Source organism: Pan paniscus, chromosome 23 (genome assembly GCF_029289425.2).
Source record: "Pan paniscus chromosome 23, NHGRI_mPanPan1-v2.0_pri, whole genome shotgun sequence".
Taxonomy (NCBI): domain Eukaryota; kingdom Metazoa; phylum Chordata; class Mammalia; order Primates; family Hominidae; genus Pan; species Pan paniscus.
Window position 1 is genome coordinate 40390785 of NC_085927.1, and position 21792 is coordinate 40412576.

Sequence of the window (21792 nt, forward strand, 5' to 3'; positions counted from 1 at the left end):
TTTGACCAGGGCACTAAGGATGCTCCCGACCGCCTTCACAGTGAGGGCGGAGGCCCTGCCCCGCCAGCTGCTCAGTACGTGCCGCGTAGCCCGTGCGAGCCAAGTGTGAGTCCGGGCGAGCGCCTGCGGAGCTAGCACTGGGCCCAGAATGAGAGGGAGGCGGAGGAGCAGCGATCACGTGGTTTTAGGGACTGTCTAATAATTCCACGCCAGCATTGCCGGTGTTTCAGGGGGTGGGAACCGCTGCGTTCCCCATCAACTTTTCTCCCACCAACCACCCTCCCCAACCTACAAGCCCAGCTCAGCTTGAGGTAACTGCTGACCGGACTGTCCTATACAGCCCTACAAGACAGAGGCGCCTAGGGCTGAAAGCGGGGGCCTCCGTAGGGAGCCAGCGGGGGCCTCAATAGTTACTCATTTTCTCTACCTTTGATGAAAATAAGAGCTAATTCTTAATGAGGCCTACAGGGTATCACGCAAAAACCCTGTGCTTACTATTATACTTTGGGTTGTTGCAAAGATTAAAGGAAATAAGCCGTGCAAAGCGCTTAAGAGCTTGGTATAAGTAAGTGCTCGTCAATGTTGGCTACTCTCATTTTTTTGCAGACGTGGGAACTGGGGCTCAGGGAGGCTAACAGCCAGTAGGCGGCACAGCTAGGATTTGAACCCAGGATTGTCTCCAACGCCGCTCAATTATACCCGCCAAGGAGTCACAGAGACTTAGTGAAGTGCACACATTGCTCACCTGGGTGAACTGAGGTCCAGCGGGGGAAGGCTTCCTCCTGTTGTAATCACTAACCCCAACTCTGTCTCCCTTGCCCGATTCATTCATTCGTTAATTAATTCATCCAACATCCTGTCCCCAAGAGGCTCAGTCTGGGGACATACTGATCCAGTTAAATGGGAGTGCTTCCTAGTTATACATGGCGACTGCTGAGAAGGGACTCCAGAGTCCAGGCACCTACCTCCCAGGGGCTCACCGTTCACTCCTCTAGCCTCATTTAGAGCTCGCATTAAGAGCACGGGATCTGGATCCACACTGTTTGGATTCAAATCACAACTTCAACACTTAGCAGCTGTGTGTTCTGGGAAAATGACCCACCTCCTCTGTGCCTCCATTTTCTCACCTGTAAAACGGGCTCCCAGGCTGGTGGGAGAGTTTCAGGTGTAAGCCATGGAGAGTCCTTTAGCGAACATCTAGACTGGCAATAAACTCAATAAATGGTGACTGTTATAATTAATCCTCGGAACCATCCTAGGGAGTGGACACTATTGTGTTCCCCATTTTATTTATTACATTAATTTTTTTTTTTTTTTTTTAGTAGAGACGAGGTCTCGCTATGTTGTCCAGGCTGTTCTCGAACCCTTGGGCTCAAGAGATCTTCCCGCCTCCGGCCTCCCAAAGTGCTGGGATCACAGGCGTGAGCCAACCGGCCCAGCCTGTGTCCCTCCCTCGTTTTTACAAATGAATAAAGAGATGCTGGATAAGCCCGAGGTCACAAGCTTTGCAGTGTAGCATCCCCTAATCTGATCCCCTGTCTCTTTGGCTCCAAAACCTACACTCAGTCCTGGGAGCGATTAGCGCCAACAGCTCGGAGAAAACGTGACGAAAACCAGTCTGTAAAACCCGAGCCTGGGAGAGGGGCTTCGGTGCGCGGGGGAATTTGCAGACGCTCCCTGCTGGCGGAGATTTCCTGACCTGTCCTTCAGCGCGGGACTTTCGGCGGGTCCCGGCCGGGCAGACCCGAGTGCCGGCGGCGGAGACTGCGGTGGAGCCAGTACCGGCTGCAGTGGCCGGGGCCGTGGCGGGAGAGTCATGTCAGAGCCGCAGCCGCGGGGCGCAGAGCGCGATCTTTACCGGGACACGTGGGTGCGATACCTGGGTGAGCGCGGGGCGACGGGCGCGGCGACCCCACCACCACTGGGCTGGAGAAGCAGGGGTCGCCGGACGCCGGCCCGGGGCCTGGAGGAGGCGGGAGGATCTTAGTTCTCATTCTGCTTTTGGGCCGGAGACTGGGCTCAGACAGGGCTAGGGACTTGCCCAAGGTCACACTACCCTGGTGGGTCGCCCAAGGCGGAAGCTCCCATGGGGTGAGCGGGCTGCCCGCTCTGGCATGCGCTCTGCCTGGCTGTGGAGTCGGGATCTCCACTCCCATTTCGGTCCTGACACGCACTGGCTCTGTCTGAACCTCAGTTTCCTCCTCGGCAAAAAAACAAAAACAAAACAAAAAACAAACGAGATACACACGAGGGCCTCTCTCATTGGGTGGTGGTTGCGAGGGTGGAATGGGATAAAGCGCAGAAAGCCCTGGCACTTGGCTAGCGTCCGGTCAGTGGCGCTGCCCTCGATCACTCTGCCCCTCTGGGTGCCTGTCACCTCATTAGTGCAGTTACTCCTGGGACCAAGACCAGGAAATCTAACCAATAAGCAATAGTAACGGTGACTCTGTGCTCAGTCCGCCCTCAGTGGCCCGAGTCCGAGGTGGGCATCATGGCACCAGTTTACATCTCGGAAAGGGAGGCTCAGAGAGGTCAAGTCACTTGCCTAAGGTCACCCAGGGACTGCTTAGCTGGCTAGGATGAGAACCAGCCTGCTCCAGCGCCCCCTCGTGGAACAGTTGCGAGCCTAGGAATTAAATGTTCCCTCCCCCAGGCTATGCCAATGAGGTGGGCGAGGCTTTCCGCTCTCTTGTGCCAGCGGCGGTGGTGTGGCTGAGCTATGGCGTGGCCAGCTCCTACGTGCTGGCGGATGCCATTGACAAAGGCAAGAAGGCTGGAGAGGTGAGTGTTAGCCTATTTTCCAACCCCCGACCCTAGCTCTCTTCTTGTGTGGTTCAGTCCACAGCCTTGCAGGTGATAAAGTCCCTGTGGGACACTCCAGTCCCTACAACCTTGCCTAGTGCAGTCCATAGACAGTCCTGTTTGTAGGACAGTGTACCCCTGCCCCCACACTCCCACTCCCCGACCTGGATGTGGCAGACTGTACCCCACTCCTGGGTGTGGACAAGTCCACTGGCCACTTGCCCCTCCCAGTCTAGCCTCGTGCCCCTTGTCGCAGGATTTTCTGCCTCTGCTCCAGCTGGATTAAGTGTCTCTGCGCCCACCAGGTGCCCAGCCCTGAAGCAGGCCGCAGCGCCAGGGTGACCGTGGCTGTGGTGGACACCTTTGTATGGCAGGCTCTGGCCTCTGTGGCCATTCCGGGCTTCACCATCAACCGCGTGTGTGCCGCCTCTCTCTATGTCCTGGGCACTGCCACCCGCTGGCCCCTGGCTGTCCGCAAGTGGACCACCACTGCGCTTGGGCTGTTGACCATCCCCATCATTATCCACCCCATTGACAGGTGGGTACCTTCTTGGCCTCAGGGATCATCCACTCTCCAGTGATGAGAGTGGATCATCCAGTCTCCAGGTAGAGCTAGACTCTGTGAAGTGTGGGGTATGCCCACTTTGCTGGAGCAATAACAGGGACAAGGCTGGCACTTGGCTCCTGGGGTAGAAAGGACAGCCTGTACCCTTGTCATATGGTGTGGCAGGCACTTTAGCAATAAAAGAAGAGGGGTGCGTTGAGGGTATGGGACACAGGACAAGTAAATTCCCAGAAAGAAAGTCTAGTGTTACAAAACAAACAGAGGGAAGCAGGAGCAGGTGCACCCTAGAGGGGATGCATTTTGGGAGGTATTGGTGACAGAAGCCTAACTCAAACTGAATATTTGAATAAAATGGAGTAAAAGTCCAGGGCTGTGTTGCATTCAGGCATGGCTAGATCTAGGTACCCAAATGATGTCATTAGGGGTCTGGGTCTCCCCATCCTGCTGCCTTTCTCCCCACCCCACCCTATTTCTTGCTGGCTTCACCTGCTTTCTCCTTGTGGGAGTAGAAATGGCCCTAGCAGCTCCCAAGTTCTATCCCACCAGCTTAGCCTCCCCCAGCAGAAGCTTTTAAACAGTAACAACAAAAATCCCAAGGAAGGGTGTCATTGGTCCATTCTGGACTGCATGCCCACCCTATGAGCCAGTTTCCCTTTGCTGATTGGCCAGGCTTGGGTCACGTGCTTGGTCTTAGAACTAGATATGGGCTCAACCCAACCAGACCAATGTAAGAGTGAGAGGAGCAGTCTTTCTCCAGGAGAAGATAGCTGACCCTGAGGCCCTGAGCAAGTCTTTTACCCAGTACCTCAGTTTCCTCCTGAATAAAGAAGAGGATGGCTTCTATTCTGGGAGTTTGATTCTAGCTTCCCCAGGTAGCCCAAGATGGAAGGATCAGGATAAGGGTGGGTCTCTGCCTGGATGGCATTTGTATCCTGCATCTAAGCGCCCCTTTCCCTAACCCTGGCCTTCTGCCTTCTATTCCCTCATGAACACCCTTGGTCACCTGCTCACCACCCTTCCACTCCCTACAGGTCGGTGGATTTCCTCCTGGACTCCAGCCTGCGCAAGCTCTACCCAACAGTGGGGAAGCCCAGCTCCTCCTGATCATACTCTGGTACCTGGCCTGTGCATCGGCCTCCTGCTTCATGTCAACCTCCCACTCCTGCCAGGGGATGTGGACGCCTGGCTCCCTGGGGTCCAAAGACCCTGGCACCTGGGTGGGTTTGAGCCAGACAGAAGCTTAGAGACAAAGGCTTCAAGAAGCAGTGGCTGCAGGGAGTCACAGACGGGCAGGACCTGAACGCTGTCTGCTTCCCTGGAATCCAAGATGCTGAGTGGAAGTGGACCCTGGGTGGGCCCGGCCCTGTCTTTTTCAGGAAAATTATATCCTCCCATGGAGGATGAGAGACTGAGGCTCAGGGAGGGCAAGGAATAGGCCCAAGATCACTTGGCAAGCTGGGCACCCAGGACCCCCAGGTGCTTGACAGAGTCACCCCATGGTGGTATGGCTGAACAAGGAGAGGCAGACAACTCAGGGAGAAACTCAGGAGTGCAGTACCAGGGACACCTCAGGACAGATTCTCTGGCCAGGCCCTTCCCTGACCCAATAAATCCTGAAGAGGTTGTTATGTCTTCATTTCTGTTTGGGATGAGCAGGGATGTGGTGGTGGGGAGGAGGGATGGGTAGCAGTCTCCCCGCCCATTAGTGCTTCCCTGCAGGTGCCTGGCATCCCACATTGGTGCTGCCAGCCTCCTTTGGGGTAGGCATTACCCTTTACTTACTTACTTTTAACAGAGATGGGGGTCTCCCTATGTTGCCCAGGCTGGCCTTGAATGCCTGGGCTCAAGCAATCCTCCCACCTCAGCATCCCAAACTGCTGGGATTATAGGAGTGAGCCACTGCACTCAGCCTGGCATTGCCCTCTTTTTCTAGCCTCCTAAAGCACCAACCCCTCTGGGAGGGGAGCCTGTTGGGCAGATACCACCTGAGCCTGAAGGTGGCCAAGATGGTGGTGTCAGCCCCATATGAGGGTCACATGAGACCTCCTCATGAGGGGACTCGGCAGCCTGGAGAAGGAAGTGACCAGGGGGCTTCTTACACTCAGAATCAGGGAATGGCCTGTTTTCTTTGTGGCTTCCCCTGAGCTGCTGGGCTCGAGAGTGCTAGAGGGGGCCATTCCTCTGATCCTGGGCCATCCCCCTCAACAGCTCAGAGAGGTAGAGAGGTGGGAGCACAGGGCTGAAGCAGACCTGGGCCCCTCTCAGCCCTGCCCCAAGCCCCAAATCAGCTCCCACCAAGACCCTGGCCCCATCCCTTGCAGCCCAGGTGCAGTCAGGTAGGCTGACCCTGTCCTGGTGGGACTCACCTGCACCTGGGCTGGGGCTTAAAGGGGCTGCAGGGCTGGGTAGGGGTGCTGCCAGCAAGACAGGATGGGGGCTCCGGGGTGGTGGCCCCTGCTGCTCTGGGGGTATCCATGGCTACAGGATGAGTCTGATGTGGGCTGAGCCTTTCTCTGCTACTCTTATTGTCCCACACTGGCAAGGTCCCCTTCCCAAGCCCCTATGGCCTCTGCCCAGTCACCTGTCACTCCCTCCCAGCTCCCTTAAAGGCTTTAAGCCCCGCCTTGTTCTCTAGCCCCCGACCCCCACCCCCCATTCCCTGTCTGAGCTGGCACTCACATCCTTCTCCAGCCCAGCATTTTCCCAGCTCATCTTCTCCCCCGGCAGTCACAGCCCCATGCGGGGTACATTGACACCTGCATCCCTGTGACATCTCCTGGCATCTACCACCAATTCCTTGCTCACTCACTCTCCACTTTCCACTCTGCAGGCTCTCCCTCAAGCTGGGATCTGCGCAGGCCACATACAGGCTTTGTGCTCCTGGGCCTAGGCACCCAGCCTTGTCCTTCTCCCCATCACCTGCCCTCCTGTGCCTCTATGCCTTTCCTCACAACACACTGTTCCTCAGCTGCAAATCCTTTTCCTCTTGGCCAGCTATGAGCACCCTTCAGAACCAGCTCCAGTGCCCCTTCCGTTGTTGCCCCTTACTATGCCTTACTGTGGGCCACCTCTGCCCTTGACTGCCCCGTTGGTGGTACCTTGTGAAGAAATACCGGGGTGCAAGTTTGCAGATGCCTGGCACATAGTAGGTGCTCACAGAAGGGGCTTTCAGGCACTCCCAGGCCAGGCTGATAGGGATGAGGTCGGTGGACATCCTGTCTGTAGGGGGAAACACCACCATCTCCACAACCCCCCAACATTTTACCGTGCTCCATTTATTATTATTATTATCATTTTGAGACTGAGTCTCGCTCTGTCACCCAGGCTGGAGTGCAGTGGCACAAACTTGTCTTACTGCTACCTCTGCCTCCCGGGTTCAAGCAATTCTCCTGCCTCAGTGTCCCAAGTAGCTGGGACTAGAGGTGCATGCCACCATGTCCAGCTAATTTTTGTATTTTTAGTAGAGACGGGGTTTCACCATGTTGGCCAGGCTGGTCTTAAACTCCTGACCTCAACTGATCTGCCCACCTTAGCCTCCCAAAATGCGGGGATTGCAAGTGTGAGCCACTGTGCCCAGCTCCCTGCTCCATTCTGGAGATGCAGGGAATTAATTGAAGGTGGGGGATGCTGGGGGAGGTTTTTGGGCACCCTCTGCTGGCCATGTTCTCGCTGAGTCTGGTTCTCCGCCTGAGCTAGCCTGGGCTGGATTGCCAGGAGACAGCCTCCTGCAGGACTGTAATCAGACAGACATCCTCCTGGCAGTGAGGAAGGAGCCACAGGTGGATGCTTGCCACCTGTGCCTTGGCACCTGCCTGCCCTCCCCAGTCCCTGCCATGCCTGGCTATGAGGTCTTCACTGCCCCATTCAAAGCTTATGGCTTCATCCAACTGGTGGGGGGGCTGTTGGAGGCTCACGAGGACAAGGCTGCCAAGAGCCAGGGAGTACCCGGGAAATTCGGGGGAGAAGAGCTGGGGTGTCTGGGCTGGAAAGAAGGGTAGAATCAGATCATACTGATTTGCAAGTCACAGCCTCTCTGAGTGTGAGTTTTTCTCTCAAAGATGCAGAGCCCTGTATCGCTGCAGAATTCAGTAGCTAAGGATTTGATGCAGATTTGCCATTTAGCATCTGTGTGTTTGCATGTGCCCTTTACGTGCATTTGTTTCTTGCATCCTCAACAGCCCCGTGAGGAGATAAAACCATCATTCCCATATTCCACATGAAGACACTGAGGCTCACAGAAGGGAAGACCCCACTGTCTACCACCAGCTGCAACTCAGCACATCATTCTTCAAAGCAGAATTGGCTTTTTTTTTCCTTGAGACAGGGTCTCGCTCTGTTGCCCAGGCTGGAGTGCAGCGGTGCAATTATGGCTTACTGTAGTCTTTACCTCTCAGGCTCAAGTGATTCTCACATCTCAGCCTCCCAAGTAGCTGGGACCACAGGCGTGCGCCTGGATAATTTTTTGATTTTTTTTTTTTTTTTTTTTTTTTTTTTTTTTTTTGCAGAGACTAGATCTCGCTATGTTGCCTAGGCTGGTCTCCAGCTCCTGGGCTCAAGTGATCCTCCCACCTCGGCCTTCCAAAGTGCTGGGATTACAGGTGTGAGCCACCGAGCCCTGCCAGAATAGGCATTTAAGCAAGACAGGGACCTCGAATGAGGCCTAGCAGGAAATTGAGGCCCAGACAGGGCAAGTGACTTCAAGACCACCCAGTGAGGTGGGGGCCCAAGCTGGGAGTAGACCTTTCCTGCCTTTTCCCACCATCCTAAGGAGCAAGTATCCTTGCAGATCTCAGGAAAGATAGTGGAATTATTTGCTGACCTGGTCTATGCACCACCACCCAGTTCAGAGCAGCCCTGCAGTGCTGCCTCCCGCCATTGGGTCAGCAGTGTGGTCAAGGCGTGAGCAATGCCTAGCGCCCCTAAGCCTGTCTAGGGCCCTGCCACCTGGAGGTCTGCAGGAAGAGGGAATGGTAGGTTAGATGGGGGCTGCCCCTCCAGAAAGGGGCCACCAGGCACTGACCTCCTGGCCCCCACTTGGTGTGAGCCTGGGGCAGGGCTGGAAATGCTCACCTGGGGGTTGGAATTTGGAATTCCTGGCCTTTTCCCTCCTGTTCTTCCTCCTGCATGGGCTGCCCTGGGGGACTTGGCATGGGCCTTTAGTGTTTGTTTTCTGGGCCCCCTCACATGCCAGAGTTGCAATGTTCCCCCCGCCCCCCCTTATTTCCCTGCCAGCCCAGGAGCTCCCATCTCACCTCCTACCTCCTTGGTCACTGACTCGCTGGCTGCGTTTGGAAATCTGGACTTCAGCATGAGACTTTGGCCTGGTTCTTTGCCTCCCACAGGTGGGGGACATTGGCTGGGCTGAAGTAATGTCCCAAGAGGAAGGTCTTCTAGCTCAGGGACTCCTGTGCCTCCAGTTCTGGGCCAGGTTACCCCTGGAGAAATCAGGAAGTGAGGGAGGACCAGTAACAGAGTGTGAGGGCACTGGGCTTCTGGCCACCTGGCCCTAGCTTTTCCTGCTTCCCCTCTTGCTGTGTGGCCTCAGGCAAACCCTTCAGCATCTCTGGGTCTCGTGTCTTCCCCATCTTGGTTTCATTCCAGCTCACGGTGGGGCCATACTGGAGGAAACAGACCCCACCAACACCAGCGCCATTTTCCTGGGCTCTGAGCTCCACATGGAGTTTGCTGTGGTTGGCAGCTCCCATTAGCCTTTACAGGTATATGTGGACGAGTGTGTGATCAGCCCCAGCCAGGATATGGAAGTGGCCCCTGCACACTACAGCCTTGTCAGGAATCATGGGTACTGAACCTGGAGGAGGAGGATAGGGTAGGATGGGTACAATTCAGTGGGTGATATCTCTGGGGAAGCTGGGACAGGGGCTGAGAGCCTTCCAGGGCTGGAAGGCATGGATGCCCAGATAGTGCTCCCTGGGCGTTCTTGAGTAGTCCTTTCTAGGCCAGGGGAGCAAGAATGCTTTACTGGCCCTTTCACCTCTGGAGCCTCTGTTTGCCCTTCTGTGAAATGGGGATAGTGCCAGAATCTTCAAAGCCTGCTGTGTAGACTGAATGGGGTGACGCTTAGCTCAGTGCTTGGCATGCAGAATTCTCAACAAATGATGGTGTATGGTAGTGTTGGGGCTAGGACCAGATCCCAGTTCAGGGGTCTGGCCCTGCTGACCTTCCAACCTGGGCCTTCCAGGTGCCTGGTGAACGGCAAGAACTTCCACTCCCACTTCGTGCCCCAAGAGGTCCCCAAGAGACTGGAGCTCTCCTTCCAGGCCTTCAGCTTTACTGGTACTCCTGCTGATGTGAGTGGAAACAGATAACCCCCTCCCCTCTCTGCCACCCCGTAGGAACAGAGACCCAAGCTGAGGAATCTTTGGAAGTTATGGGGTGCACCACAAACTGCTGCTCTGGAATCTAAAGGTCCCATCTGATGCTACCAAGAAGGCCTGTTCCTTCCACAGGGGCACTCATGGTGAGTCACGTTCACCAAAGGTGTACTGCATGCCTTACCCTGTAACTGGCATTTGAGGTACATGACCTCACTTAATTGTGTGGGAGGTGAGGAAACTGAGGCTCAAAATAGCTCAGATTGAATTTCTGCAATAGTTCCCCATGCTTGGCTGGACCACAAGCCCAACTGCTTTGGCCTAGAGTGGGCAGTGTGAGGTATACTGGGAATGGAGACTTTGGACTGTGACCTAGACCCAGGTTCAAATCCCAGCTCCAGCTCTTGCTGGCTGTGACATCATGGGCAAGTCACTGACCTTTTGTTAGCCTCTGTTTCTTTGCTTGTTAAATGCAGGTCTGGTCCATGCCACCCCTAGCTCCCATCTCTGGTGCACTGACCACCTCCATCCCTCACCTCTAGGTAAGAACTTCTGGATGCCTCCCTGGGAGTATGTGTGACAGTTGTGAGATTACCTGCCTGGCCCCCTGATTACCCTATCAAAGGTCCTTGGCAGGTAGGAGGCCCCTGATTTGGGTGTGGAGGGTGGAGGTAGGCTCTGAGGCAAGGGAGGCAGCTGGCCCAGGGAATCAGTCACAGCCTTGCATGAACAGGCTTATAGAAGACATCATCTTGCTACTAAAGACCTCTGAGGAAACTGACACTGGCCTGGACCACAAAGACCCACTTGAGGTGCCCATTGATCAGAACCAAGGAGGGTCCTGGCTTCTGGACTCTGTCTGGAGAGGCTCCTACTGTGTGGGACCTTGGGCAAATCCTTTCCCTTTCTGGGCCTTGGTTTCCCCAAGTGTAAAATGAGAGCATTAGATTGGCCTGCCACTTTTGAGCCTCTCATGTAATCTTTATTAAACAGATATCTGGAGACCTCTTCACCTCCACCCACATAACCCTTGATATATGCCCTTCTGAGAGTTTCATAGAGGAGAGAGAAGGCTTGTAGTCACTCACACCATAGTATAAACAACATATTACCTTTTCTGTCCTTGGAAAAAAATAGCTTCATATTCTCTCAACTTTCAGTATCAGTAAGCAAATAGTAGAAGGTCAGAAGTTTATAGCTGTGTGTGTTGGGGGTGTGAGGGGATGTTGTGTTGTGGCTTAAAACTGTCTTTGATGTCTTTGGCTTCCAGATTCCAATCAGGCCTCTGAGAAGGCTTCCCATCAGGACCCTGAGAAGGCTTCCAATCAGGTGACAGAGAAGGCTGACTTGTCCTGTGAACTGAGTCAGGCTTCTGACTCTAGGGGGCCTGGAGACGAGCGAGGGAGCCCTCTCCTGTAGCCTGGGCTCTTCTCCAGGTCCCCTTCACACTGAGAGACACTGGAGCTCTGCATCCAGTGGTCTTTGGCAGTCCCTGTAGAACCAGGCTCTGGCTTCCTCCTTCTCCCCTCCGCCTCCTCCCTGGGCCCCCATTTGTGGCCTGCCAGGGCAGAGCTTGAAACCTCAGGCTATCTGGCTGTAAGCTTGCTTACCTCGTGACCTTGGAAGCCACTTACGCCTTTGAGCCTCCTTATCCAGAACAGTAACTGCTGCCCACTGCATATTGTTAATACATGCTGCCTTTGTTGCCTGCCTGCCAAAGGAGGGGCCAGGGCTTCCATTTTTCTGTTTAATCCTCCCAAGAATCCTCCCAATAATCCCATGCAGTAGACACAATCAGGTCCCATTCTATAGATGGGGAAACTGAGGCTTGAGGTCACATAGGCACCGTTCGAGGCTGGTATCCCTGCACCCTCTCCCATGTGAACAACATGGTTCTGGGTAATGGGGGCTGTCATCCAGTCTCCTCCCTGCCCCTGCTGGTGCACTTCCTGCCTCTGCTGGTGCACTTTCTGCCCCTACTGGTATATTTGCTGCCTCTGCTGGGGCGCTTCCTGCCTCGGCTGGTGTATCTCCTGCCCCTGCTGGTGCACTTTCTGCCCCCGCTGATGCACTTCCTGCCTCTGCTGGTGCACTTCCTGGCTCTGCTGGCGCACTTCCTGCCTCTGTTGGTGCACTTCCTGGCTCTGCTGGCGCAGTTCTTGCCTCTGCTGGTGTATTTCCTGCCCCTGCTGGTGTACTTCCTTCCCCTGCTGGTGGACTTCCTGCCTCTGCTGGCGCACTTCTTGCCTCTCCAGGCCCTACCTAGCCTCTCCCTCTTATATATGGAAGTCTTCCCAGTTCACTGACACTGGTAACAGGGACTCTGCTCTTGGTGTTGCTGTCTGCCCTGGGGATGGGCATCTGTGTCTTCCTTTACTACTGCTGGCTCAGGACCCAGAGCTTTGAAGCATGTCCAGATGCAGGTCCGGGCACCAGAGTCTAAGGAGCCCCCACACCCACCAGGATTTTCCAATAAAGAGATGTTCACCAATGAGTTTAGCTCTCTGGTTTTCCTGAGGAAGGGCTGGGAACATGAGGTCCCCAGAACAGGGGCCACTGTTGGGGATACTGTCTTAGGCATGGCAGGACTCAGACAGGGGTGGGGAGGGGTGGAAAGAACTGCGTTTTTCCTCCAAACCTGTGGCTGCCTTGGGTAGGCTGGGCTCAGAGCACTCCTGCCTTTGCCCCTTAATGTTTGAGAAGCCCAGCAGCCCCCTAGGGCGGAGGTTGAGCCTCTTGAGGATGATAGAGAGGAGGGCCCATTGGAGGTTTACTTTGCATATCCTCTTGCCTGTAGACCAGTAAGTGGCATGTCACAGCTGGCCAGTAGGGATGACAGCCAATTGTTAGCTTTTCAGGAATTTTATGAGCTCGTTGTTAGACACAGCCATTATTAAAAATTAATAAATAAGGCTGGTGTGGTGGCTCATACCTGTGATTCTAACACTTTGGGAGGCCGAGGCAGGTGATCTGCTTGCGCCTGGGAGTTCGAGACCAGCGTGGGCAACACGGTGAAACCCTGTCTCTACAAAAAATATAAAAATTAGCTGGATGTGGTGGTGCACGCCTGTAGTCCTAGCTACTCCGAAGGTTGAGATGGGAGGATCGCTTATGCCCAGGAGTTTGAGGCTGCAGTGAGCTGTAATCACACCACTGCATTCCAGCATGGGCGGCAGAGTGAGACCCTGTCTCAAAAAAAAAAAATAAATAAACAATATAAAAAGATCAAATGATATAAACTTAGATTTAAATACATTGTACTAAAAACAAAGTAAATGCTCAAAACTTGTTGCCTCATAATCATTTTACTATCTTAATAGTAAATACTTTACTATCTTACTATCCTTACTATCCTCACTATCCTTACTATCATCCTTACTATCCTTACTATACCTTACTATCATCTATGCTCTTGGGAGCTTATTTACATCTATTCTGTTTGGTGGAAAGACCACATTATCATGTGCTACTGTGTATCGCTTTATGTGGGAAGCTTGAAATAGGCCATAGTGGACACATTTATACCACGGAAATTGACAAGGCAGGGTCTGCATACCTAGAAAGTCCTGTAGTTTACCACCATTCTTCTGACCCTCTTGCTAACCCAGAGGGTAGGTAGTGTGAACCAAAAGTATCTGAGACAGGTCTCAATCAATTTAGAAAGTTTATTTTTCCAAGGTTAAGGATGCACCTGTGACAGCCTCACCCTGATGCCATGTGCCCAAGATGGTTGGGGCACAGCTTGGCTTTATACACTTTAGGGAGACATGAGACATCGATCAATGTGTGTAAAATGTACATGGGTTTGGTCTGGAAAGGCAGGACAACTTGAAGTGGGGCGGGGGCTTCCAGGTCATGGGTCAATAAGAGATAAAAGTTTGTGTTCTTTTGGATCCTTATCAGCCTTTCACTGAATACACAATTTACATGTGAGCGGGGCAGGGGGGTAGAGGAATAGTCACTTATGCTTTAGTCTGGCTCAGTGAAGCTGCATTTTTACATAAACAATAAGGGCAGAGGAAGCAATCAGATGCATTTGTCTCAGGTGAGCAGAGGGATGACTTTGAGTTCTGTCCTTTGTCCTGCACCTGTGAAGATCAGCTATTCATTTACATTGCCAGGGTGAAATCCAACAGAACTGTTTTAGGGTAAAAATCTTGAGGCCCACAAGGAATTTCCTTGTGGGCAAAATGTGCATGAGGTATGTAGCTTTTTAATCCTTGTAGCTATCTTATTTAGGAATAAAATGGGAGGCAGGTTTGCCTGATGCAGTTCCCAGCTTGTCTTTTCCCTTTGGCTTAATGATTTTGGGGTCCCCAGATTTATTTCCCTTTCATAGTAGATAAACTGCTCCCCATTCCAGACTTACATTCTAAGAATCAGAGAAGGCAAGTGACCTGGCAAAGGCCTCCCAGCATATATGGTCACAGGTAAAACTCAAGCCTGGTCTGTTATTCCCTCCCCAAAACTGCCTGGTAGGGAGAAGGGAAAGCCAGCCTCAGCTGTGACTGACTCCTGGCTATCTGGAGTTCTCCCTCCAGATTCCTTTCTACCTCTCTGGCTGTCACCCCAGTGCTAAGAGCCTGGGCTCAGGCCCTCCTCTTTCTACCCTGGCTGCTCTCGCTCATTCCTGTGGCTTCTGTCCCCAGTACTCTAGCACCACATCTCCTATCTGTCCCCTCTAGACATATATCATGGTAGCAGCCTCTAGCTTGTTCCTCTCCAAATGTTCCCTCTGGCCAACCACTTCTTAAAATGTTCAGAACAGAGTCCAGACCCTCACAGTGGCTCTCAGGGCCCTTGGTGATCTGGATAACACCCCTATCATACACACCCTTCTCACTGCCCCACCCCAAATCTTCATTTCAGCCATTCTGTCCTTTTTGGGTCCTTAGATCTGGTGTTTCTCCTGCCCAGGCTTTCTCATATACTGTTCCCTCCTATTGGGACACTCCCTTCTATGCCTTTCCCCCAGCCCGTCCTGCAGGTTCACCAGCCCTACCCTGATTACAGCCCCCTCCTCCCTCAGTTCCTGCTCCCCAACCCAAGGTGACCTCTGACCCCCTCTAACTGGCTTAGGAAGCTCCTCTTGTAACCGCCAAGTGGGTTATCAAGGCAGGGGAATTGCAGTGGAGAAAGAGTTTAATTTATGCAGAACTGGCTGAACAGGAGACCAGAGTTGTTTTTTGTTTGTTTGTTTTGGTTTTTCTTTTGAGATAAAGGCTTGCTCTGTCGCCCAGGCTGGAGTGCAGTGGCGTGATCTCGGCTCACTGCAACCTCCTCCTCCCAGGTTCAACCCATTCTTCTGTGTCAACCTCCTAAGTAGCTGGGACTACAGGCATGCGCCACCAGGTCTGGCTAATTTTTGTATTTTTAGTAGAAATGGGGTTTCACCATGTTGGCCAGGCTGGTCTTGAACTCCTGACCTCAGGTGATCCTTCTGCCTTGACCTCCCAAAGTGCTGAGATTACAAGCAGGAGCCACTGAGACTGGAGTTTTTTTATTATTCAAATTAGTCTCTTGGAGCATTTAGGCGCTAGGGTTTTTCAAAGGTAGTTTAAGGGAAGGGTGGCGGGGGTGGCTAGGCAATGGGGCCTGCAGCTGACTGGTTGGGGGTGCAATGATAGGGGTGTGGGAAATGATCCTGTATGCTGAGTCACTTCTGGGTGAGGCCACAGGAGCAGTTGGCAGGTCCAGGTGGAACCATAGGTGTCAGACATACAAAAAGCCTGAAAAGATACCTCAAAAAAGCCCAGGCGTGATGGCTCACACCTGTAATCCCAGCACTTTGGGAAGCCGAGGTGGGTGGATCACCTGAGGTCAGGAGTTTGAGACCAGCCTGGCCAACATGGTGAAACCCTTGTCTCTACTAAAAATACAAAAGCTAGCTGGGCGTGGTGATGGGCACCTGTAATCCCAGCTACTCAGGAGGCTGAGGCAGGAGAATTGCTTGAACCCAGGAGGCAGAGGTTGCAGTGAGCCGAGATCGTGCCATTGAACTCCAGCCTGAGCGACGAGAGAGAAACTCTGTCTCAAAAAAGAAAAAAAAAAAAAGATACCTCAAAAGGCCAATCTTCACGAAGGGCCAGGGGTCCCACAGGCAAGTGGAGCCCCAGCAGCCCCCTCAGCCCTGCGTGCCCATGTACTGGTCTTCTCCCTGGCTCTATACTCAGTGTTCAAGGGGTTGCAGCGAGACGGGGCTTGGGCCGTGGAGCTGCGCCTGGCTTTGCTGCTCCACAAGGGCACCTTGGCTGTCAGCCTGTCCCTGCAACTGCTGCAGAGCCACGTAGGGTTACAGGTGGTGGCTGGCTGTGGGATCCACTTCTCGTGCATGACACTTCTAGGCATCTGGCTGGGTGCGGCTCTGGCAGTCAGCAGAGCCTCTGCACCAGCTGGCCCAGTCTGTGCTAGAGGGCATGGTGGCTGGCACCTTCCTCTATACCACCTTTCTGGAAATCTTTCCAGGAGCTGGCGACTTCTGAGCAAAGGATCCTCAAGGTCATTCTGCTCCTAGAAGGGTGTGCCCTGCTCACTGGCCTGCTCTCCATCCATATCTAGGGGGCTTCGAAATAGAGGCCGCTGTTCTCCCTCCCTGCCCCAGTGTGTGGGGAAAAGGAAGGAATGGGAAGGGAGGTTCTGAGGACCAAAGCTTTCTCTAGGAGCTAAGGATGGAGCCTTTGGCACTATCTGACCCATGAGAGGGAAGTGGGCAGGCAAGAGAGACTGGTCTCAGCCCCAAGGAACGAGAGACGGTTGAGTCGCTAGAGACATGATCGGGGACATTAGTGTTACTAGAAAGGGGTCCCGATCCAGACCCCAAGAGAGGGTTCTTGGCTCTTACACAAGAAATAATTCGAGGTGGGTCCATAAAGTGAAAGCAAGTTTATTAAGAAAGTAAAGGAAGGCCAGACGCGGTGCCTCACGCCTGTAATCCCAGCACTTTGGGAGGCCAAGGTGGGCAGATCAAAAGGTCAGGAGATCAAGACCAGACTGGCTGACACGGTGAAACCCTGCCTCTACTAAAAATACAAAAATTAGCCAGCTGTGGTGGCGCATACCTGTAATCCCAGCTACTTGGGAGGCTGAGGCAGGAGAATCGCTTGAACCCGGGAGGCGGAGGTTGCAGTGAGCCAAGATTGTGCCACTGCACTCCAGCCTGGGTGACAGAGTGAGACTCCGTCTCAAAAAAAAAAAAAAGGAAGTAAAAGAATTAAAGAATACTCCATAGAGCAGCAGCATGGGCTGCTTGACTGAGTATACTTATAGTTATTTCTTGATCATGTAACCGCCCAGCGGGTTCTCCTTGCCCACTGCCTAGACAGAGCCGATTGATCAAGACGGGAATTGCAATAGAGAAACAGTAATTCACATAGAGCCTGCTGTGCGGGAGACTGGAGTTTTATCATTACTCAAATCAGTCTCCCCGAGCATTCGGGGATCAGAATTTTTAAGGATAATTTGGTGAGTGGGGGGCCGCCAGTGAGTCAGGAGTGCTGAGGGGTTGGGTCGGAGATGAAATCATAGGGAGTGGAAGCTGTCCTCTTGTGCTGAGTCAGTTCCCAGGTGGGAGCCACAAGATCAGATGAGCCAGTTTATTGATCTGTGTGGTGCCAGCTGATCCATCAAGTGTAGGGTCTGCAAAATATCTCAAGCACTGATCTTAGGCTTTACAATAGCGATGTTACCCCCAGGAGCAATTTGGGGAGGGTCAGAATCTTGTAGCCTCCAGCTGCACGACTCCTAAACCACAATTTATAATCTTTTGGCTAATTTGTTAGTCCTACAAAGGCAGTCTAGTCTCCAGGCAAGAGGGAGGTTTGTTCTGGGAAAGGGCTGTTATCATCTTTGTTTTAAACTATAAACTATAAACTAAGTTCCTTCCAAAGTTAGTTCAGCCTGTGCCGAGGAATGAACAAGGACAACTTGGAGGTTAGAAGCAAGATGAGAACGGGCATGGTGGAGCGCCTGTAATCCCAGCTACTCAGGAGGCTGAGGGAAGAGAATCGCTTGAACCTGGGAGGCAGAGGTTGCAGTGAGCTGAGATCACGCCACTGCACCCCAGCCTGGGCTACAGAGAGGGACTCCATCTCCAACAAACAAACAAACAAACAAACAAAAAACATATATTAAACAATTACTCATCAGTTTTCTTGGAAAGAAGTGGGCAGTTCCCGTAACTGACGGTTCCTCCTCTTTTTAGACCATATAGGGTAATGTCCTGATGTTGCCATGGCATTTGTAAACTGTTGTGGTGCTGGTGGGAGTGTCTTTTAGCATGCTAATGTACTATAATTAGCATATGATGAGCAACGAGGATGATCAGAGGTCACTTTCTTTGCCATCTTGGTTTTAGTGGTTTTCGGGTGGCTTCTTTACCACATCCGGTTTTGGGTTATGTTGGGTTTTTTTGTTTGTTTGTTTTTTTTTTTTTTTGAGTCGGAGTCTTGCTCTGTCACCCAGGCTGGAGTGCAATGGTGTGATCTTGGCTCACTACAACCTCTGCCTCCCAGGTTCAAACAATTCTCCTGCCTCAGCCTCCTGAGTAGCTGGGATTACAGGCACATGCCACCATGTCCTGCTAATTTTGTATTTTTAGTAGAAACGGGGTTTCACTATGTTGGTCAGACTGATCTCAAACTCCTGACCTCAAGTGATCCACCTGCCTCGGCCTCCCAAAGTGCTGGGATTACAGGTGTGAGCCACCGCACCCAGCCACCACATCCTGTTTTATCAGCAAACTTTTTGTGACCTGTATCTTGTGCCAACCTTCTATCTCATCCTGTGACTAAGAATGCCTAACCTCCTGGGAATGCAGCCCAGTAGGTCTCAGCTTTATTTTACCCAGTCCCTACTCAAGATGGAGTCACTGTGGTTTGAAAGTCTCTGATGTTAGGATTGGGGAAGACGCTTGACTGCCAGAATCAGAGGTTGGACACTAAACATAGGGACAGGCTGACTTGGGAGGCTGGAGGTGGGCACACGGCTGCTGTGGGATAGAGGGATAGAGAAGACATAAACCCAGAGTCAGTGTCCTGTTGGTTCTAACCCATTTCAGCACCTGTCACTTGGAGTGGACCCCTCGTACTTTTCTTAGCTCCTACTCTCGTATCTATCTCCCTCTTCCCTTCTCCCAGGGGACGAGTGCCAAATGGTCTCTCCCTGCCATTTTGATATCTTCTCTCCAGTCCTGCTCACTCTCTCTCTATATATATTTTTTTTCATGAGAAGGAGTCTCGCTCTGTCACCCAGGCTGGAGTGCAGTGGTACGATCTCGGCTCACTGCAACTTCTGCCTCCTGGGTGCAAGCGATTCTTCTGCCTCAGCCTCCCGAGTAGCTGGGATTACAGGCGCCTGCCACTACGCCTGGCTAATTTTTGTATTTTTAGTAGAATTGGGGTTTCACCATGTTGGCCAGGCTGGTCTTGAACTCCTGACCTCGTGATCCGCCTGCCCCACCCTCCCAAAGTGCTGGGATTACAGGCGTGACTCGCCGCGCCCAGCCTTGCTCACTCTATTTTTAAAGTGCCAAACAAATCCCCTCCCTCTTTCTCAAAGCACAGTGATGTGCCACTGAGCCCTGCCCAGCACCTCAGTGGAGGGGGCCTGCTTGCTCTTTCTTTTGGTCCCAGATCCTGGGGTGGGAGAGAAATGTTTGCTGGGCCAGGGTTGGGAGAGGGTTGGAGAGCTGCAGCCACCTACCACTGCTGTACCCCAGGAATACGGGACATGGACATGGCACCCCCCTGCCCAGATGATAAACATGAGCTCCCAAAACGTTCTTTTAAATAAATTAGAGGAGCGCAAGGGGGAAAGGGAATTCCTATTCCCAAAGGTTATTTTTGGGGAGGGAAGGCTGTGCATAGGGCCATATTCTTTAGAATCTGTTTTATTAACTGACCTGTTTTGGGACATGTTACCCAAATAAAAGGTGTTTCTAAACAAAACAAGACAAAAATAACAACAAAAGGCCAATCTTAGGTTCTAAAATAGTGATGTTACCTGCAGGAGTACTTGGGGAAGCTGCATATCTTCTGACCTCCAGAATAATGACTGGCTATCATTTATGTCTACACCTTAGGAGAATTCAGCCTTCTCTGTTCTCCTACCCTGGTGGTCTCTTATTAGCTTCGCAAAGGTGGTTGAGTTTTGGGGAAGGGCTATTATCATTTAAACTATAAACTGTCTCCCAAAGTTAGCTTGGCCTAAGCCCAGGAATAATTAGGGGCAGCTTGAAGGCCTGGGGCAAGATCAGGACTTGGCTAGATCATATCTCTTTCACTGCCATAATTTTCTCACTGTTATAATTTTTGCAAAAGTGGTTTCACTCTGGGCTCCCTCTAGGCCAACACTCCCCCCATTGCTGTAGTAGCTGCCTCCTCTGTGAGCATCTATCCTGGAGGCTGCACATCATCTGTGTGGCTTTCAGACGCCATTGGCCTCATGGTGAAGTGGGGTTAGCAACAGAGACTCCTCCCACCAGCTTGGGAGGGCTGAAGTGAGACATCCCAGGTTCCTGGCACAGAATGGGAAGTCGCCCCCTCCCAGGCAGCCCAGCCCCTACCTCTGCCCCAAACTCCCAGGGGTAGTTGCTGAGTTTAGCAAATAACAGGGTGCTCAAATGTGAATTTCAGATAAACAGCAAAGGATGTTTCAGAAGTGTACCCCTAACATTGCATGGCACATACTTATACTAAACTGGGCATCTTGTATTTTACCTGGCAACCTTACTTGAAGGGGTATCCACAGAGCTGGAATACCTCCTTCAAACACTCTAACCATGTACAACTGGGAAGCTCTCTCTCCAGGGAAAGCTTACCTCTTTCCTGGGCAGGGGACCAGAAGCAATTCTTCGTGGCTGTGAGTTCCGTGCTAAGTCATTCATATGGGTGGGGAAACAGGTACAGAGAGGTCAACTAGACAGGAGGTGGCAGATGGTGGTTGTGATGGGAAATCGCCATTCCCTGTGTAAGAGGATGGAGCGGACCTCAGCTGGGATGGGGCGGGGTCTTTTCCCACCCCCAGGTTTTGTGGCCTTTGTCCTAGAGCATGCTGGGAGTCGGGTCCCAAGTGGCCATCTTCACGCAATACTAGCAATAACCACAAGGGGGGAGCACCTCCCAACGTGCCCATGTTGGCCGATTCAAACTGATTATTGATAAACTCTTAGTGAATTGCTCATAGTGGGCACCGGGTCCTGTTCTAAGCAATTCATGCGATGTGACTCATTTAATCTTAACAACCTTCAACAGAAATGGGGTACAAAAAGTAATAATAATCTTCATAACCTCATCTTGAGATGGATGTTGTTATTAGGTCTCTGTTTCCTAGAGTTAAAATCACTGACCCAAGCTCACGCAGTCCCCTAACTCCCGATACCTCCCCCAGCCTAGGTACTGCTTTTGCCCACTGCCCTTCCAGCCTATGACCCTCTACACAGTCAGGGGATGATTCATAGGCTGTGTGACCTTGGGCAAGTTACCTAATGTTCTGAGCATTGGTTTTCTCTCTGCACAGTTCTCTGTAATGACCTGAAGCTGTTGTGAGGATTACAGACAAAATGATTCACAAAACATCCAGGCAGAGTGGGGCTCACAGCAAGAGCTCCACAAATACTGGCCATTATTTTTGTGGCAAGAGACATCTACTTCAAGGGCAAATGATTGAATCGTTCCATCTGTGTCTAACCCAGATATAAAAAATGCCAATTACATGGTTCAAGGATTCCACTTTTAAGAATTTATTCAGAGGAACTAATTGGACAATTGTCCAGAGATGTGCATCTGAGGATTGTTGGGGTCTTATTTGTGTGAACTAAAAGCTTGGGAATTCCTTAATTGCCCAATGCATAAAGAAACATTCTGATCTGATCACACTCGTGGCTGAATCTCTCCAGGTCCCTCCTCTGTCCCAATACTTTTCATGGCTTATGACGGTCCCCAGGATCCAGTCTGAACACATCAGTTTGGCATTCAAAATCCCCTGGCCTCATCTCTCACCACACACATCCCTGCACCCATGCTATTGCCTCCCCTGAATCCTCGTCATTCTCTGGATGTGCCCTGCCCATCCTGCCTCCCTGCCTTTGCTCAGGCC

At 52.2% G+C, this 21792-nt stretch overlaps 1 protein-coding gene, 1 long non-coding RNA gene and 1 pseudogene across 5 annotated transcripts; all 3 read left to right on the plus strand.

Annotated features, from left to right (window-relative positions):
- Nucleotides 1–543: 543 nt before the first annotated feature.
- MTFP1 (mitochondrial fission process 1) lies at nucleotides 544–4991 on the plus strand. Of its 4 annotated transcripts, none has more exons than XM_003812021.5 (4): nucleotides 544–1883; nucleotides 2654–2781; nucleotides 3108–3340; nucleotides 4399–4991. In XM_003812021.5, exons 1-4 carry the CDS (start codon nucleotides 1817–1819, stop codon nucleotides 4469–4471), a joined length of 501 nt encoding a protein of 166 aa, XP_003812069.1. In that variant the 5' UTR covers nucleotides 544–1816; the 3' UTR covers nucleotides 4472–4991. The 4 variants fall into 4 exon arrangements, with proteins under 4 accessions (XP_003812069.1, XP_008962661.1, XP_008962664.1 ...); XM_008964413.4 differs by having other exon boundaries at nucleotides 3177–3340; XM_008964416.3 differs by lacking the exon at nucleotides 3108–3340.
- Nucleotides 4992–6137: 1146 nt separating this feature from the next.
- Nucleotides 6138–13198, plus strand: LOC134730144 (uncharacterized). The gene is made up of 3 exons (XR_010111814.1): nucleotides 6138–9845; nucleotides 10242–10335; nucleotides 10970–13198. It is a non-coding gene; the product is annotated as an uncharacterized LOC134730144 (long non-coding RNA).
- Nucleotides 13199–15319: 2121 nt separating this feature from the next.
- Nucleotides 15320–19008, plus strand: LOC134730107 (zinc transporter ZIP1-like; annotated as a pseudogene).
- The last annotated feature ends 2784 nt before the right edge of the window (nucleotides 19009–21792 follow it).